General features: G+C 40.3%; 2 protein-coding genes across 3 annotated transcripts; one reads left to right on the top strand and one right to left on the bottom strand.

The window, feature by feature from the left end:
• Positions 1–1,756: 1,756 nt before the first annotated feature.
• On the top strand, positions 1,757–6,906 carry fbxo2 (F-box protein 2). Of its 2 annotated transcripts, XM_080890877.1 has the most exons (7): positions 1,757–1,874; positions 2,828–2,893; positions 3,712–3,838; positions 4,478–4,570; positions 4,652–4,790; positions 5,537–5,603; positions 6,309–6,445. In XM_080890877.1, the coding sequence occupies exons 2-6, from the start codon at positions 2,857–2,859 to the stop codon at positions 5,576–5,578; spliced, it is 438 nt and encodes a 145-aa protein (XP_080747003.1). In that variant the 5' UTR covers positions 1,757–1,874; positions 2,828–2,856; the 3' UTR covers positions 5,579–5,603; positions 6,309–6,445. The 2 variants fall into 2 exon arrangements, with proteins under 2 accessions (XP_080747003.1, XP_080747002.1); XM_080890876.1 differs by lacking the exon at positions 5,537–5,603 and having other exon boundaries at positions 6,309–6,906.
• Positions 6,907–8,179: 1,273 nt separating this feature from the next.
• On the bottom strand, positions 8,180–10,143 carry svbp (small vasohibin binding protein). The gene is made up of 3 exons (XM_080890878.1): positions 10,007–10,143; positions 8,880–9,005; positions 8,180–8,782 (listed from the first exon to the last, which is right to left on the bottom strand). Exons 2-3 carry the CDS (start codon positions 8,991–8,993, stop codon positions 8,696–8,698), a joined length of 201 nt encoding a protein of 66 aa, XP_080747004.1. The 5' UTR covers positions 8,994–9,005; positions 10,007–10,143; the 3' UTR covers positions 8,180–8,695.
• Positions 10,144–14,422: the final 4,279 nt, after the last annotated feature.

Below are 14,422 nucleotides of genomic sequence, written 5' to 3'. Positions count from 1 at the left end.
AATAATTTCTAAAATTATTATTTTTAAATCGCCGAATAAGCTTGCAAGATAAGAATAATTTAACGACTCTGCTGTTAAAGTGTGTCACCAGTAATTCCTTTGTGGCTTGTGGGTATGACCGTCCCTTAGTTTGGGTGTATGACTGATTTAAGTTTGTAAATAAAATAAGAAGTTGATACGCTATTACTTTTTTATGATCTATTTAGCCCTACAGCTTTGACAAAATGGGCCATGATGGTGCAGGGTGTTCTGGGAATCCATCCTACCTGACAAACCATCCTACCCGTTGTTTCTACGCATGCGCACAACACGAAATTCAGTGGCGAACCATCCTACCTATGTGAATATAAGCTACTAACATACTCTGATGGGTACAATTAAGTGCCAAACCGTCCTACCTTTGTAAATGTGACGTACAAGCATACTTTAACAGCTAAAATTAAGTGGCAAACCGTCATACCTACTTACATTTGTGCTGGAATGACTCTGTGACAGCAGAAATGTGCATAAACTACTTACAATAGGACGTTTTGCCAAAGCAGGACGTTTTGTCAGAACACCGGCTTCATTAATATTGTTTGGTTCGTTTACTTTCGTTTAAATTAAAAACTTACCAGTCATCTAAGTTGTGTTTCCATCATAAGTCACACACTTTTCCTGGGAGTGCTCATCAGACAAACCACAGAGCAAATCTTTGTCTAACATGTGAACAAGTGTTTTACATTAAGGGCATAAGCTCGCTTTTGGTTTTTGGCAGAACCATCATATGATACCACATCTCCCTCTGCAGGTGATATATGTTACTGCCATCCACAACCTTGCTGCCGCTGCAGAGGAATGTGCTACACATTGACAGCATAAAAGATGCGTGAAGTCAAGATTGATAAAATATTTAATATCTACTCAAAACTAAGGCCCAGGCACGAGGAAAGGTCCACTAGACAATATTTTGGACAGATATTTTATGTGTGATGTGTGAGGCCTATGCAGAACAGCAGCACGGACATGTGCTGCATCACCCTGTTATATTGTCCACTTGATGGTGACTGCAGCTGGACTCCACAGTCCCAGTGAGTTCCCAATGGATGTTATGAGTGGACCATTAGTCTTGTACAGTCCCACTCAGGTCAGTCTGCCTGGTGTTACAGCGTAGAGTCCTGGTGTACTGCTCTATCAGCCGGTCTATAAGTCAGCTGTTTGATTGTAATGCATGTTACTGTATGGCAAATTCTACTTGGTCCCCTTTCCCATCAGTTTAAGATGTGTTTCCTGGTTTTGAGTTTATTTTCACTGGGTCTGTTCACTTCTGGAATAACTTACCTTCTACAATCTGGTGTCCTTTCATATGTCATAGATCATTTTCTGATTTTAACTAATTCGCAAAGTTTGGTATTTAATTCTTGTTATTTCTTAACTTTCTTGGTTATTGTTTGGCTCTTCTTGTATTTGAATGCTACATAAAACCTCACGATCAACTAAAGTGACCCTATTAGTATATGCAACGTGACTTACTGAATGCTTTTCTCCCACAGCTGCTGTTGAAGTGTTTCCTCTGACATTTGTGCTGAGTCCATGTGTGTTCTGCTGAGTTATGCTGGATGGATGCACCCTGCCTCCAACCAGAGTGTTCTGTGTCTCTCCTCCTCCTCTCTTCGCTCTCACTCCTTCTCGTGTGTGTGTGTGTGTGTGTGTGTGTGTGTGTGTGTGTGTGTGTGTGTGTGTGTGTGTGTGTGTGTGTGTGTGTGTGTGTGTGTGTGCGTCACAGTCTATAAAAGCCTCTCTATTGTGGGGGTGCAACTCTGCAGAGGAACTCAAGTGCAGGCAGAGAAACAGCCAGAGGAAACAAAAGACTGCACCTGGCCACCTTCTTGTCTGTGAGTAACATACATAATATGCTGCTTTATGCATTTAGCTCAGTGTTTTATTTAAAGCAGAGCATGTCATTAGCATGCGTGTCATGTAGCTGTTATGCTTTGCAGGGGGAAATGACTCAGTAGTTTTTTCTCAGTCTCAGTGAACAGCAAAATGCAGATCCAGTATCTTGCACAGTGTCTGATGCACAAAACTCTGTGAGACTAAAATGACAAGTTATCGTTTTGGGCCTTAATGCAAAAATGATTAGCTCATCTTAAAAAACATTGTTGGTACCAGTGCTGAAGCACACAAACACCAGGCATATAAAGAGAAAGCTAATGACCAGGCACTGTACATACACTGTATTCGAGCTGCTAGAGTTTAAAAGTGTTGCTATCCCTGGTTGTTTTCCTGCTGACTGATGTCTGTCTGATGACTGCTTGATCCTCTGTGATGCCTCCTATTCAGCATGTAAAGCGTGAGGCTTTCACCCTCTCTGCTGTGCTGTGAGTCAGCAGACAGGGTATTAGTGTTTGGGTTGGGATGTTTTTGAGACTATAGGTCTCACCTCATATGCTCCTGAGCCCACCTAAACCACATATGCTGATCATTGATTGCACCAAATGTCACAAAGATTTCAGTCAATTTAAAACAGCCTTTTGCTGTAAAGGAAACTCTAGCACCATGTGACCACTAAGAGTCCCAAAGTCACTATGATTCTCCTTGGATGTTTATTTACATGTGCTTCCCGAGCACAAGCCTTTGCCTTATTGGACGTTCCCCATTGAGTGGAGTTCAGCAGTCTTCCAGCTGGCATGACACACACACACACTACTGTTCCAGCACACTACTGTGTAATATAGAAGAGACCTGTATGAGTACCTCTCCTGCAGCTAAGCCAATACCTACATGAAGGATCTGGTTTAAATTGTAATACTGGTCCAAGTAGCAATTTCCTGTTTTTCCTGTGCAGGTCGTGCCTTCTCTGAGTGAGCTGTAATCATGGCCAGAAACCTGCTGAAGAACCCCAGCGGAGATGGTAAGATATTATTTTTCCCTCAGTGGATTAGAGAGCATGATGAGCTTTTTAAAGTAGTAGTTTTGACATTTTGTTTATAACTTTTACTTTTTGCAGAGCTTACCTCTTGTATGAACCTTACATGTACACAAGAGCCTAGTGTAGGATACAGGATACCTCCAAAGTTACAAAGCAAGGCAGAATCCAAGCAGTCAAAGATGAGACAGGGAGCAGTGCACACATAAGGTTCACGGGGAGGCCACTGATCCGAAAGAGGGAGCACAAGATGCTTTGGGTAGACTGGAAATGGGGCACAGGGAGAAACAATAACGAACAGGAGACATACACACAAGAAGTAGTGTTATTCATTTAGAAACATGTTTCTAGGCACCCGGTGAATGGTAGTCCAGTGTCCACTTTTCTTCTTGGCTCTGCTTTTGGTCTTCACCAAGTTCTGAGGGGGGGTATCTGACTGGTTTGCCGTCGAGTGTGTTCAATAAGTTGCTAATGATTTCTGCCTTTTACCGTGATATTTTAGGATGTGACACTGAGAACAGCTGTCAGCTTTGTTCACTTTTGTTTCTCATAACTTACTCATAACTATTTCATAACAGAAGTTGCATAGCTAACAAGTTACTCACCAGATCAAGACTAAATTAGATTTCTTTTTAAAAACTATTAGTTCTGGTCTTGTTTTTGAGGCCGTTTCGTGCTGGCCAGCACTCAAATGCAACTAATTGTGCTCTTGTATTTGACCCAATAAAGCTCATGTAAAAAACAAAACAAAACGAAACATAATACTGTGACTGGAAGCTTGAGACTGTGGATTTCCCTCCCAGATGAGTTGAAATTCTGGGAGCTGATAGAGAATGGTGGGAGCCAGTGGAAGGTGGAGGACATGCCGGGAGACTGTGGTCATGACTTTTGCAGTGAAGGAGTGACTAAATACTTTGCAACCTCCTTTGAGTGAGTAGTTATCACATACAACATATGAGTATTGGTCACACCACTACATTCTGTCAGGCTTCTTTTAGGGTCACTGGAAAAGGTTTAAATGGTAAGTATTTGTATAGCGCTTTTACTAGTCCCTAAGGACCCCAAAGCACTTTACACAACCAGTCATCCACACATTCACACACCGGTGATGGCAGCTACATTGTAGCCACAGCCACCCTGGGGCGCACTGACAGAAGCAAGGCTGCCGGACACTGGCGCCACTGGGCCCTCTGACCACCACCAGTAGGCAACGGGTGAAGTGTCTTGCCCAAGGACACAATGAGACTGAGACTGTCCAAGTCGGGCTCGAACCGGCAACCTTCCGATTACAAGGCGAACTCCCAACTCTTGAGCCACGATCGCCCCATAAGATGTTAAAATGTTTGGACAGATAGTTATGATACTCTATAATACAGCGCATAGTTCTAACAGTATTATTGAGTCTGTCTCAACAACATATGTACATGCATAAGGTTTTACTAAACTACAACTTTGTTATTCACATGAAACATATTAAGTTCAATTTAAACATCATATATGTGGCAGAATGCTTTTTTTGTTTTCTTCCCAAAATTAGTTCAGTTTGCAAATATATCCTGTGTGTCCCAGGCTGTGTCTGAAGAGGCAGGTGATTGACCTGCTGGCAGAGGGATTCTCATCTGAACAGCTGGATGCACAGCCTCCTGTCACAGTACAAGACTGGTAGGACACGTCTGAACAGACACGTTATTTCCTTTGTGTCAGAGAACAGACTCAGTGATTAAAGGGAAGCTCATCCTGCAGGTACTGTGGGAGGACGGACTGTGGCTGCACCTACCAGATGACCGTGTGTCTGCTAGATGAGAACCACGAAGTCATACAGGAGTTCAGACCAGATTCGGTGACTCTGGACCCCGACTGTGATGACTGCTCATGGAAAGAGGTTTTTGAAAGCCCCTTTAACTGTTGGTAGAACCTCAAAATCCCATCCTTTCGTGAACCTCGGGACCAAAAATTGTCCCGCCCCAAAAGTGCTCTAAAAATGTTATATATCAATATTTTTTTCTACTTTAAATTAGTCAATCTTTTAAAACTACTTCTGCTTAAAATATCCATGTCAAGTTTTAATTATATTTTCATTGTTTTAACCCTTTAAATCCCAGTTTTATTACATGAGCGCCCTGTTTTTTTAGCCCCAAAAAACAAAAAAACTAAATATTTTCCAAAAAAACCATTTGAAGTAATATTTGTTTGTTATTATAATTAGGCCTTTAGATGGACCAAAGATTGGCACCAACATTCATTTCGATCCACTTTTATTTTTTTTGCAGGAGCGCATTTCATAAAATGCACACACTATCGGTCCTAATCGACCACGCCCAAAAAAGTGCTATAAAAAATTTATATATTAATATTTTATTCCACTTTAAATTAGCCAATCTTTTAGACCTACTTCTCCTTGAAATATTCATGTCAAGTTTTAATTACATTTCGCGGATTTTAACCCTTTATATCCCGGTTTCGTCACATGAGCGCACTGCTTTTTTTTGCCCCAAAAAACATAAAACTTGAATATTTTCCAAAAAAAACATTTGAGGTAATATTCAATTGTTATTATAATTAGGCCTTTAGATGGACTAAAGATTGGCACCAACAGTCATTTCGATCGCCTTTTATTTTTTTTTTCAGGACCAGAAAATGGTCTCCAGGCGGCAAATGCTGCTCCTCTAGGCCGAAAAAAGTGCATCTTCCCGGGGTAAGTCGCGACGATGACCGGGGCACGATCACCGGGGACTGCTTTTTCCAGCACACACGTCCGATACCACGTGACAACAAATACATCATTTCCTGTTGACTAAAAAAAAAAAAGCACCCTCTCACGGTCCTAGGGACCGAAAATGGTCCCGCCCGATCAGCGGGCGAAGCCGCTGCTGCACGCCGGGAATCAGGCTTCTTTCCCCGCAGGTCTGTCTAAGCAGCCCGCTGTTTTCCAGCCCGGGGTCAAATGTGAAGCAAGGGCGCCACCCGGTGGACAAATAAAAAAAATTACAACTCTAAGGCCTCCTCAAAAATGAAAATGAAACTTAAAAACATCGACGATCCCTTTGACCGTAATTAATTTGCAGTGAAAAATAGCGTTTATAATGGGTTTCAAGGGGCAGAAATCGGCCACGAGGTTCGATAGTGGATGCATGCCTTTTATTCAGCCATTTAAGCTCATTTAAAAAACTCAGACTGAAATTTTAAAATAAAATGGGAAAAAAAATACATGTTTGAAAATTTGGCTATACTCCATTAAACACAGTGGAAATGGCGTGGAATTAAAAAACGCAAAGGCCACGAAATGGTCCCAGGTTCTACCAAGGGTTCAGTTAAAAATCAGATTCTTATAAATGTGTGACAAACACAGTGCTCTGTATCCTGCATTACAGCTCACAGTGGTTTTCTGTCTGTACTGCAGGTTAACCACACGTTTTCTGACTATGGCCCTGGGATGCGTTTCATTTCCTTTGAACATGGAGGACAAGACACTAAGTTCTGGGATGGCTGGTTTGGAGTCCGTGTCACTGGAAGCTCCGTTACTATTGAGGTTTAAGCAGCACTGACAACAGAAAAAGGGAACCACATAATAGTGAAAGGTGGAGAATAAAGAACTAGAATATTATTGTCAGAGCTTTCGATTGATGGCCAGCTTTGCCTTATCCTGCATTTTGCTTTTCATGCTGTGAAAACACTGCTTCACATTTGTAAAATGACACAACAAAACCCTACCATCGTGTCATCTTGGCTTTACTAACCTGAAAATCCTTAAACTGCTGCCTGCACCAGTTATTATCTACTACATAATCTGTTAACTACTACCTCTGTGGAACTACACTGTGGGTTGAACTAAGGGACTGACTTGATGAGTGGGGTTCTGAAAGTGACCACATTTTATCAGTTAACCTGGAATTATAATTAGGATATAAACCAAAAAGTTAATAAAGAATTCAATGGATTATGACTTGTCCTCATTTATAAGAAGACTGCTTGTAGGGGGTTGAGAATATCAAGATGGACGTACTTCCTCTGCTACTGCTGACTATATCTGGTCACAAAGGCTTTCTCGATGGACCATGAATCAATACATCATATACAAATGTTTGGTAATTTATTCAAATATTTTTCTTTTAATACTTCTGTTCTGCTACAGAGCAGAGGGGTAATCTTACCACCACACCCTTACAAAAAAGGTGGGGTGTTAAATATAAGAGCTGCTGATCTGTTGGTGTCTTTGGAGATGAAGGACTCAGGAAGTAGCTGCTGTTGATGGCTTTTTGTGTTAATTCATCTGACAGATAAAGTTTTGTCAAAACACAAAGAAATGAAAGCACATATTCAAAAAAACTCACTTTTTATTTTTTTTATAAATCATACTCAGGTCAGAGTAGATGCCATAGGGTAACAAACAATACAAATATTTATAGGTTACAAAATTAGTGACTGTGGCAAAAACATGCAGGAGTAGCTCGTGAACAGATCAGTGAGACTCTGACGAGTCTATATGAGCTGTGGTAACACACAGATATTAAGGACAATGGATTTTAAAGTTACTATTAGTTTGTGTTCATGAATCACTGAAACACAGCCTCATGGCCAGAGCGGAGCGTAGTGTTGCATTAAGTATGCTGGTAAGAGAATGAAAACTTTCAGACAAAATCTGAAGAGCTAACATGGACCAAAGAACTTTGTTTCTCCAAGACTTCCACCAGTCTGCAGCTCCACTACCTCCACCTAGAAGTCCCTGAATCCAAAAGGATGTGTGCCTCTGAATTAGTTTGTGATATTCTCTTCAAAACATCAGGACAGCTGTTCTTATACAACAGGGTATGTATTTAAGAATGTATGACACTACGTATGTAGTAATGGTAAAGAAGGCTTCCAAAGGTACGTGAATCCAGATCAGCTGAAACAGTTCAAAGCTGGGCCAAAATTCACACACGATGGCAAATTCATCCGGATAACTAACAGACAGACTGACAGAACACATACCATCACTGGAAATCACACGGACAGATAGAATAGACTTCACTCGCAGTAGGACATAAAAATGTGACCTTCTACAGTCTGTGATTGGGTCAGAGTGAGACATCACTGTAAGGTACTGGCTGAAAAACACAGTGGAGTGGAGGAGTGATAGCAGGATATTAAAATACTCCTAATAAAAACGTAGGCAGGTGACAACAAGTCAGGAGAGCATAATGTACAGACTAGCAATGTTTATGACCGGAGCTGTGCCAAAACTGATGATTTCTTCAGTAAAGCTGTGATTTTTCCTCATTACTATGGTACTTTAACGCCTGCAGCAAGCTTTAAATATTAAGAAGTTAAAAATAAAGCACTCTGTCAAAACAGGCTCTTAACAACTCACTGTTGCAAAGTGACAATGAGTTGTTAGAGGAGAGGTCCAAAAACATCTCTCCTCTCATGGATATCAGCCTTAAACCCATTTCCGGTTGGCTGAGAGACTTCCTGGGTTAAGAAAGCAGGTAAAAATATCACTATGTATGTTTGACCTGGACACCTTTCACATGCACACCTCGGGGAAAGGAAACATCAGTAACCTGATGCGCCTCAACATCAGCTTACAACAACTAATGTGTGGCATTTTCAAGTCCGCTGCAGGGCCAGGAACTGGAGTCTGTTAAATGTCACATGTTGCCTGATTCAACACCAGAAACAAATACTTTTTAAATTGTTTCCAGCAGGTGGCAACAACAGAGATGCAGCTGAATATAAGAGAGCAGTCTGTGTGTGTGTCTCTCCATGGTGTTTTTGGAGGGTGTGTAAAATAGGGAGGACAGAGCATCATTCTCCTTGTGACTGCATCTGTTTACAAAAGGCCTCAAACTGCTGCTGCTCCAACTCTGTCATCACCTTGTTCAAAGCATAGATCTGCAAATGAAAGAAAGCAATCAAATTTAATGTCTGTTTATGATTTTAGGTTGGGGTATGTGTGCTAGGTTTAATAACAAAAGGGGATGATGGCCACCTCTGCTCTCTGCCGCTGCTTGAGCTCTTGCTGTGCAGACTTCTGCTTGGCTCTGTCTCCTCTGGTCGGGGTTGAGTTCAGCTTTGGTTTGTCTTTACGACACGCAGGCTCCATGGTGATGGTCCACTAGAAATGTAACAAGAGACGAGCGTCAAATGGTCTCATAGTGACAAAACATTAAAAAGAAAACCATATATTGTGACTAAAAATAGAGTCAATATGAGAGCAAATCATGATGGATTGTCTAATGTGATCAAGAAGAGTTCAGTAACACATAACTAGCTAAACCTAATGAACAGCTAGTGAAACAAACAAATGAGGAAAACAACAAAAACGAGTGGGTGAGAGAAGCTGTAGTTTCAAGGTTTACAATCCACTGCCCAATTATACAGCCGTGACATCAAGGTGGCAACTATTCACAATACAGAAATTTGAGAACATTTAAATAAAAAAGGAAACAAGAGAACTAAACCCTTTGATGTAGAAGATTAAGACACAAAAAGCGCAACTTTTAACAAAAATGACCCACAAAATGAGAAATATATCAAGTTTACTTAACTAATTGTGGATTTTATACATTTAAATACTTATTTAAATGCATCACATCACCCCTCCCCTTTCCCTCCAATTATCCAGTGTGTGTTTGTGTATGTAGGCCTTTTATAACTTGTGATTTTGCTCCTTCTCTCATCTGTATGTTTAGGAAATTAAACAAGTATTTTAGGCAGTGTCATAACCAGCTTTATGATGAATGCGTTCCACATTTACACAGTTTTAGGAGTTTAGTTAGGACCTTACATTTTCATTCCCTGGACAGCGGGAAGTTTTAACGATCTTTCCCCCTTATTTTCGAACAAAAACAATTAACGGAGTTAATGGATGATAAATGAGCGTTAGCTTTGGCTGTAAAGCTGCAACAGCAACAAGAGCGAAAACAACTGTGCCGACACAAGTCAAGTGCTCCACAAAAAGAGAAATCTAAACGTCCTAAATGTGCAGCTCTAATCCTTTATCGCCAAGATCGTCTCTGTACATGTAGCTAATATTAGCGAGCTAAGAGTTTGGTTTTAATAGAGTAACATTTCAATCGCCAGCAGCATTTTAGATTCTGATAATGGTACACTTACCCTACAGTTGACAAAGTAAAGACAACAAGTAGAAAAGGCGTTATAACGTGCTTTGACCACCCTTAATCAGCTTGTAAACTGACTGCAGCTAGCTACTAGACGATCACTAGTGCTACCAACAAACAAGTCCGTGTTTAGTCTGCGGGCATTTGTGGAAGGTTCCGGATATTTTTCCTTCTTTTTCTATTCAAATTTGCGGTCAGCTAGAGGCAACAAAACCACATTGGTGCCCTCGATAGGTCTTATGTAGTTTGTGAACTTGGAAAACTAAAAAACAAACAATAAACAAACAAACAAACAAAGAAAAAAAATGTGGAGAAAATAGTCTTAGTTTTGTATTTGTTAATCTGATAAAAAATAATAAAAAAAAAGTTGTCACAAACTTCCTGATCAGGCTTTTATGGACATGTTTATTGAGACTTTGTATGTCTACAAGACTGAGTCAACTTCTTCCAACTGTTTCTGTTGAAATATAATAAAATATACTGATATTCCTTAATCGTTTCTCTGGCGTAATAAAAAAAAAAAAAAAAACTAAAACTAACACTGAAACTAATAAAAGCTAAACTAGAATCAAAGATATTCAAATAACAAAAACTAAACTGAAATGCGCAAACACATTTTGGAAACTAACTGAAACTGAATTAAAAATAAAAAGTTAAAATAAAATAAAATAAAATCTAATAAAAAACAAAAACAAAACCAATAATTCTGGATCCCACATTAAGGCAAACTCCATGAATTTTGGTAGATTTGGCAAATTGTTTCAGAATATGTCTGCATCATTAAAAAAAACTGTTACCAAATGCTGATCCTTTTTTGCTTGTATGTGTACTGTGACATGTTTATGTCTGTATTCATGAAAAAAAGAAGAAAATATTCACTGATAGATGTGTAAACATATACATGTTCAGATTCATGAATATGACTTAACCCAAGCAATTTCCTGTTCTGCTTTACAGACCTGCACCAAACTATCAAATTTATTATATATTTACTGAGGAAATGCTGTTTAGGTTATGAATACTTTACATTTATTAGTGTGAGTCTAACTGTCTTTGAGAATGAATTATAACTGTTAGATATTCATAAATGAACCCAGCCACAGAGAGAGTGAGGGTGTGGTAGGAAGGGCATTTGGTGTAAAATCATATGCAAACATGATTCATAAGGACATGCAGATGGTTGTTATGATAGAGGATGATAGGGATGGTGTGAGATGGAGCCAGATGATCCACTGTGGTGATCCAAAAAGGAAGTGTGACAGAAGAAGAAGAAGAAGATATTCATAAATGATTTTGTGGCATTTAACCCAATAGATTTTTAAGTTTTTCTTTGACTGAGGTCATGTCTGATGCTTAGTCCAAAGGACAGAGGTTTCCCATCAGCTGTGATCTGTAACCTGTAGCTTTACAGAGAAAGAGTTTGCAGACACAAATCAATTGTGCTCCCTCTGCTGGCTATGAGTTGAACAGCAGTACAGACTTGTTGCAGATACTTGCCTCAAGATTCGTTAACACAATGCTGCCTTTATCAAATTTTTTAGTTTTTTTTTGTTCAGTCTTTGATAAAACAAGATTGACCTCTTTGTCTTGAACGCCAAGAGTTATATCTGGAGGAAACCATGCACCGCTCATCACCAGGCCAATATGAGTCCTACGGTGAAGCATGGGGCTATCAGCTTCATGCTGTGGGGCTGTTTTTCAGCAGCAGGAACTGGGAGATTAGTGAGTGTCGAGGGAAAGATGAATGCAGCAATGTACAGAACATCCTTCATGATAACCTGCATCAGAACAACTATGGACCTCGGAATGGGGTGAAGGCTGATCTTCCAACAATACAAACACACTCAAACTTAATAATGAAACCATTGCCAATAATCAGCACTGTTCTGTGTTCATAATTCCATCAATTCTGACAAGGTTGCCAACAACACTGGTTGAAATGAAGCCCCACACCATGACAGAGCCTCCACCATGTTTTACAGATGGCTGTGGACACTGTTGTACCTCTCTACTCACCTCCTTTATTGACGTTGATTTGGAACAACAATTAAAAATTTAGGTTCACAACTCCATAAGACCTATTTACACTGATTTTTAGTCAGTTTTTATATTTCATTTCTGTAATTTGGCATACATGAGGCTTTTTCCTTGTTCCCTTTCCTTAAGAATAACTTCCTGACAGCCACCTTTCTTCTGAGTCCATTTCTGTTTTGACTTCAGTGAACAGTAGATGGTTCAGATGCATCTCTCAGGTTCTGTGTCAGGTCTTTACTGGATTTTTCTTTTTAGGCTTACCAGTTCTTTTTCATTCACTCGAGCATTTCCCTCCAATTTTTTAAGCACACACTGCACACCATGCCAAGGTACACCAAGTTCTCAGCTAATAGGGGAACACCTTGTTGGTGCTTTTAGTGAATAATCTGTAATGACCTTTAATAGTTCATAGATTTCACGTAAAAAGATGCAGAAATTCTTTAAACCTGTGTTATTTATGGTTAAAAAAGAACAATATAAAAGTAAAAGAATTTCTTGATTTATGACCTCATTGAGAAATGACTTGGACAAGAGCAAGAAGTTGGTCACAAATCTCTTATATGTCTTCAGAGAGACTGACATTTGGTCACAACAAAGGTCCCTGGATTTAACTGCCATCAGTGATCTCTAATGTCGCGTGAAATCCTGGAAAAGACCAAACCCATCGGGACCAAAATATTTCATCACCAGAACAACTTATTAATGATTTGCAGTAACTGTTCCCTGTGAGGGCACACATGGAATCAAACTATATGAGAACCACCTTTTCCTGGGGACTTTCCTAAACCACCAGCCCCGGTTTGCTACACATATAGCTGTAATATGAATAGAATAGAATAGAATAGCTTTTTATTGTCACCGTTACAAGAATAATGAAAGGCAGTTTGGCATTTCTCCATGTGTGTGAAGTACACAATAGCGTAAGTATTTACACAATAACAGACAAATTTACATTTACACAAGAAAGATATGTACAAGTTATACACACACAACTGCAAACTTACACACACATACATACATATATATATATATACACATGTATGCATCCGTACATACATACACACATATATTTCCACACACACGCTTACATCTACATACATGCCATCTAACTAGCAGGTGCATTGAGAAGTGCAGTGTGATCAGTGATATTGAGTGTGAGTGTGTGTGGGGGTGATATTGCACATTGAGTGGGGGGGGGGGGGGGGGGTGCTGTTGCAACTATACTAAATAAGGTTATAATAAATACAGTTTAAAGAGGTAGGGATGTTGGTTGCATTGAAGTATAAATAGAAATACGATTTATAAATAAGGTGTAATGTCCATGAGTGTTGGCAGTGCAGTCATCCTCCAATCAGGGTGGATAATGTTTGACAGCCTGTGGGTAAAAACTTGAGTCTGTTTGCCTTCGACCTAATGGACCTGTAACGTTTACCAGAGGGAAGGGGGGGAAAAAGTGAATGTCCAGTGTGCGAGGGGTCTTTGATGATGATGCTGGCTTTCTGCTGAAGTCTGCCAGTATAGATGTCTCTGAGGGGGGTTAGTGAGGTGCCGATTGCCCGCTCTGCTGCCATCACCACCCGCTGCAGTTTCCTCTTGTCCTCCGCGGTGCAGCAGTTGAACCAGAGTGTGCAGCAGTAAGTCAGAAGGCTCTCGCTGATGGAGCGGTAGAAGTTTACTAGCAGTCTTTGGGGTAATTGGGCCTGACGTAGTTTCCTGAGGAAGTAAAGCCTTTGTTGTGCTTTCCCTACCTGGTGGGAGATGTTTGTGGACCAGGTAAGGTCGGCTGAGATGTGGACTCCGAAGAACTTAAAGCTTTCTACCCTTTCTACCTCCTCCCCATCAATGTAGAGGGTCGAGTGCTCAGATCGCTTTGTTCTCCTGAAGTCGATTACCATCTGCTGTGTACCATGTGCTGTGTATCAACTAAGTTGAGGCTAATTTTAAGAGGTTTCTAATAAAGACTGCAACAAGATAAAGTGGAACTGCATGGTGTGTAGCGCTGGCTGTTCTCTAGTCAGGTCTGGCCACTAGATGTCGCCACAGTCCAGCAGTAAATTTCTGTCAGTTTCCATTAGCACAGATCATTGGAGTGCGTGACATTAGAAACATAGACGTCTCACAAGAGAAACTTCATCAAATTGTTCCCGTTGGAACCTCATCATCTTACACCTGCATATGTGGCCAAAAAAGGAATCTTTAGATAAACAGTTTTTAAGTGTTGTCCACTGTAACTGATAAGCACTGCTCACACCGTACACATACTGAGCAGACTCCCCTCGGGGCACCTCTTCAGTGCATAAATCAACTAGGTGAGGAGTGAGGCTGACACCGGCCAAAGGGTGGTCCACAACACATTCATCACCGCAGAAACAAAAAC

Source organism: Rhamphochromis sp. 'chilingali' (genome assembly GCF_963969265.1).
Source record: "Rhamphochromis sp. 'chilingali' genome assembly, chromosome: 9".
Classification (NCBI taxonomy): domain Eukaryota; kingdom Metazoa; phylum Chordata; class Actinopteri; order Cichliformes; family Cichlidae; genus Rhamphochromis; species Rhamphochromis sp. 'chilingali'.
The sequence above is the reverse complement of the archived record's forward strand: the minus strand, read 5'-3'. Positions and strand labels throughout refer to the sequence as shown.